General features: G+C 43.1%; 1 protein-coding gene across 2 annotated transcripts in view; it reads left to right on the top strand.

Annotated features, from left to right (window-relative positions):
- The window catches only part of ppp1r1c (protein phosphatase 1, regulatory (inhibitor) subunit 1C), a 22925-nt gene that overhangs the window by 5325 nt on the left and 12989 nt on the right, over positions 1-4611 (top strand). For both annotated transcript variants that reach the window (XM_050071335.1, XM_050071334.1), the window contains exons 3-4: positions 1833-1870; positions 3956-4010. In XM_050071335.1, the coding sequence (XP_049927292.1) occupies positions 1833-1870; positions 3956-4010 (93 nt within the window). The remainder of the gene's footprint in view (positions 1-1832; positions 1871-3955; positions 4011-4611) is intronic.

The raw sequence follows: 4611 nt of genomic DNA, 5'->3' as shown, positions 1-4611 counted from the left end.
GTTTAAACACCACAGCCTACCTGAGTATTGTTGCTGAGCGTGTCCATCCCTTTATGACCACAGTGTACCCATCTTCTGATGGCTACTTATATGGACCAACATCTCTGAGGAATGTTTCCAGCACCTTGTTGAGTCTGTGACACCAGGAATAAAGAAGGGGGTCCAACCTGGTACCAGCAAGGTGTACCTAATAAAGTGGCCGCTGAGTGTATATAACCAGCAGGACACTTTTTGTCTCCATTGGGGTATTTTCCTCAAGAACTGCTCGGTCAAAACTTGGAATACCACAAGGATCAGTTTTGGGACCTGTTCTGGTCACAATCTACATGCTCCCCCTGGGACAGATAATACGTCATCATATGTCTTTGCATAGCTACATGGATGATACAAAGCTCCACCTGACTTTTAAACCCTCTGACACCAGTAAATTAACTTCTCCTCATAGTTGCCTGTATGACATAAAAAGCTGGATGTCCCAAAACTTCTTAAAATTCAACTCTGAAAAGACAGAAGTTCTCATCATCAGCCCTGAACACATCTCAAAACAAAGTCAACCACTCCTCGGCCCCCTCACTCCCAATGTAAAATCAGCTGCAAAAAGTCTGGGTGTTATTCTGGACGGTAATTTGAGCCTGGAGCAACATGTGAAGAACGTAGTCCAGTCCTGTTTGCACCAGCTGAGGAACATCTCCAAATGTAGGTCACTTCTGTTCTTTGGTAACACAGAGAACATTATACATGCTCTAATATCCTCCCGCCTTGATCACTGTAATGCCTCGTTCAGCTGCCTAAACAGCTGAGTTACTCATCAGCTCCAAACCGTTCAAAATTCAGCAGCTAATGATCCTCACACATCACATTTATTTTAGCGTCCAGTCTCTGTGAGAATCCATTTTAAAGTGCTTTAATCACATACAAGGCTCTCAATGATCTGAGCTTCTCACACCCTGGTGTCCAAACAGGCCCCTCAGGTCTGCTGGTCTGGTTCTTCTAACTGTTCCAGAGTCCAGGTTAAAGACAAAGGGTAATCGATCCTTTTCAGTTCTAGCTCCTTGGCTCTGGAACTGCCTCCCACTGAGCATCAGATCAGCTGACTCTGTTCACGCCTTTAAATCTCATCTCAAGCAGGATCTCTGCTCAATGAAACAGACAAACAGACCTGCAGCTTGTATCCATAGAGCAGAGGGAAGAGACAGAGACAGAGACTGTTTATGTAGAGACCAAGCTTCGGGCTTGGTTGATGGCTGCACACCACCACCTATAGTTTGATGGTATACACATACCTATACAATACGATATCCTTTATTGTCCCCTTGGGGAAATTCGTCCGAACGTCCCAAACAAACCAAACAAGATGGAAAATAAGAAAATACAGGCAGAGGGCAGGTCTCTGCAGATACAGACACCACCACACATGGCTTGTGGGTCATAAGTGATAATTGAGAGGAATTACTTTTGTGTGAGTCTATATATTGTTATTTGTTTGTTTTGTTTTCACTTTTTAAGGAAAATCCTGCACAGTATGCCTTTAACACGCTGTTGTTCCAGAACAAAATGTACTCTCAAAGTAAGAAATCGCGGCAACTAACTAAGTGTGCTCAACAGGAAGGAGGAAACAAGACTATGAAAGCCCACAACCCAACTTCATCGACGTGGTTTGACCTATCAGATCCAATGACACTGTTCGATCCCAGAGCTTGTGTTTGTGGGGTTTAAAAACATCTGTCGTGCAGATTCAGAAACAGCGATGTGCCATCAAGTTATAAATATTCAAATGTCAAATTGATAAAAGCAGAAAGAGCTCACTGCTGCCGCCTCATCTCTCTCTGCAGATGGTGGAGATCAACACACCGCCAGCGGAGAGGCACAGGTTTGTATTCTTGTTGTTTATACGTACAGATGCAGGTGAACTGTCTGCTGCAGACCTCACAACAATTTTGTTCGTTCCTACAGTCACTATGTCACATTAGGTGATGGTGGAGTCATAAAATCTGTCCATGACTTGGCCAGCAGACATGACAGATGACACGTTGGTCCATGACCAATCATGACCAATCATCTCTGGTCATCTTTCACCAACATTTTCTGTCATTGAGTTATCTTTGTCCTATTTGTATTATTATTATAAGATACGATAAGATAGTCCCAATGTCCTCAAATGAGATGATGATATGTTGATTTCTCCTAGCTATCTGGGATCAGTAGGACCTGATAAGTATAAAAAAACAAACCACTGTCAATGATAATAAAGTCCCAGTGTCCTCAAACAAGTACTTCCTAATAAACAAGTTTCAGCCATAAACTGATCAGGTTTTGGACCTTCTCTACTTTTGTGTCGGGATCGGCACTGACTTGGCAGAGTGGCTGCCATCTTGTTTTTACATGGATCCGTGTATTGTGCTCTTACTACCACTAGATGTCCCTGTCCACGAATGAGGACAACAGGTCGAGGTTAAGTCAAATGAAGTATAAGGTCAAGTAAACCCAAAATGTGATGTCCTCATATGAGGACACAGGGTCTCAGGAGGATATTACCAGCGTTACAGTAGAGCAGGCATGTCCAAAGTCTGGCCCGGGGGCCAATTTTAATCGGCCCTCGGCTTGACTTTCAAAATATACTATATGTGGCCTTTTACACAATAATGGTTAATCGCATTTTTACCCTTCATCTCACAATCAGTACGTTTACATGCACAGCTTAATCGAGCTATGCTCAAAATTCAATTTTGGCGTCTAATCGGACTTCTGTCCTTGTTCCAGTTTACAAGCAACTGAGAAAATTGAATTACTGACGGGAACGTGTCCTCCTAATCAACGCTAGGTGGTGATATGTGTCGTTTCAGCGGGTTAATACGGCCCCCTTTCCGGTTGACATATTACGTCACTTAATAATAAACAACTGGAGTCAGGCGGCAGACCAGCATTTTCGAACAACAGCAAGATGGTTTATCGTACAGCTTTGTTCATCTCGTACGTAATGTACGCGTTACTGATTGTGGGCTACAACAATAGCATGTCTTGTCTGTTCTGGGGTCATATGGGCTACAACAATAGCATGTCTTGTCTGTTCTGGGGTCATACACCAGCGCGGGGGGTATGGAGCATGCGCACATGCATTGTCTAGTTTAACTCCGATTACGGCGTATACATGCCGGAGAAAATCGAATTCCAATCGCATTATCTGGGTGTCTTAATCAGAGTTGGAGAACTCCGATATAAGTCGGAATAACGCGTTTACATGCACTTCAGTTGTCCAGTTATAGTCGGATTAAGGCAATAATTCGGTTTTTTTCAAGTGTCATGTAAACGTACTGAATGATAGGACTATCATACAGTTTGTAGACAGGCATCAAGTAGTAATGGTTCATTAAAAGATTAGAATGGTTGCAATTGATGCAAGAATCATTTGGCCCCAGGTATTTTCATGTTTTATCTGGCCCCCATTCAAAAATGTTTGGACACCCCTGCAGTAGAGGGTTTGTAGTTTAGATTTATTCTTAATGTTTCACAATTATGACGTCTCCATTGTTTGGTTGAGGCCTTCACTTCAAAAATAGGGAGTCTGTTAAAAAACAAAACATTGCTTGTTATTATTGCAGAGAAAATTGCTTTGTCTTAGTGAGGACATTAAAGAGTTAAAAGGTCACAGCAGAGACTCAGGGGACAATCTGCCATCAGATCAGTGATCACTGATCTGAAAAGTCAATATAGTTTCACTATAATAAGATCAGGAAGACACCGTTGTTTATCCTGTCTCCTGTTGGATATTTGTTTTTATTTACAAGCAACGTTACATAACTGTTGTGTTCACATTATATCTATAAGTACACTGGATTAGAATATTTTTAAATCATCCTTTACTGAACCTTTTTTTTAATAGTATGTAAATCAGCATGGTGTGGGGAAACTGTTCTAGGGTCAGATTATAACAAGTTTTTCCCCCTCTGTTGTGCAGGCTTCAGATTCCTCTCAGAGGAAGCAGAGCACCTACGCCCCGCCCACCATGAAAGGTAATCACAGAACAGTTTTCAGCCTGGTCTCACGAGACTTAGCAAAATGTGCACGATATCCGAGAGTGTAGAGAACACGCTCTGTGCAAGGAGAGTGACATGAATCCATTTCCCCTTGAGGATCATGTGGAGGATGCAGAGTACCTGCAGCAAATAATGTCAGAGACAACAAAAACACTGCTACAAGAATTTAAAACTTGGGGTTCCCACTAGCTCACCTGGTAGAGTGGGCACCCCAAGTACAGGCTGTGTCCTTGCTGCAGTGGCCATGGGTTAGATTCCAACCTACGGCCCCTTTGATGCATGTCTGCCCCCGTCACACTGTACCTGGCCTATCTAATGAAGATAAGTTTGCAATGCAATCCTAAAACGTGGCAGCACTGATAGAAAAGTTTCTACTTGGCTGACAAGCTGCATTTAAAGCCCTGTCTCCACCAAACCCTTTCAGTCCAGTCCCTCTGGAACCAGCAGTAAGCCTTCAGACATGGTACCTAGACCCTCGGTCTGTTCAGACAGTCCTCTTAAATGTGGGCGGGGTTGTTGTCACTCACTGCTCCGTCAGCACTCGCTGTATTTCCTCATCAGCGGTGACACAGATGGA

The sequence above is a fragment of the Epinephelus moara genome, chromosome 19 (genome assembly GCF_006386435.1).
Source record: "Epinephelus moara isolate mb chromosome 19, YSFRI_EMoa_1.0, whole genome shotgun sequence".
In the NCBI taxonomy this organism is placed as follows: domain Eukaryota; kingdom Metazoa; phylum Chordata; class Actinopteri; order Perciformes; family Serranidae; genus Epinephelus; species Epinephelus moara.
The sequence above is the reverse complement of the archived record's forward strand: the minus strand, read 5'-3'. Positions and strand labels throughout refer to the sequence as shown.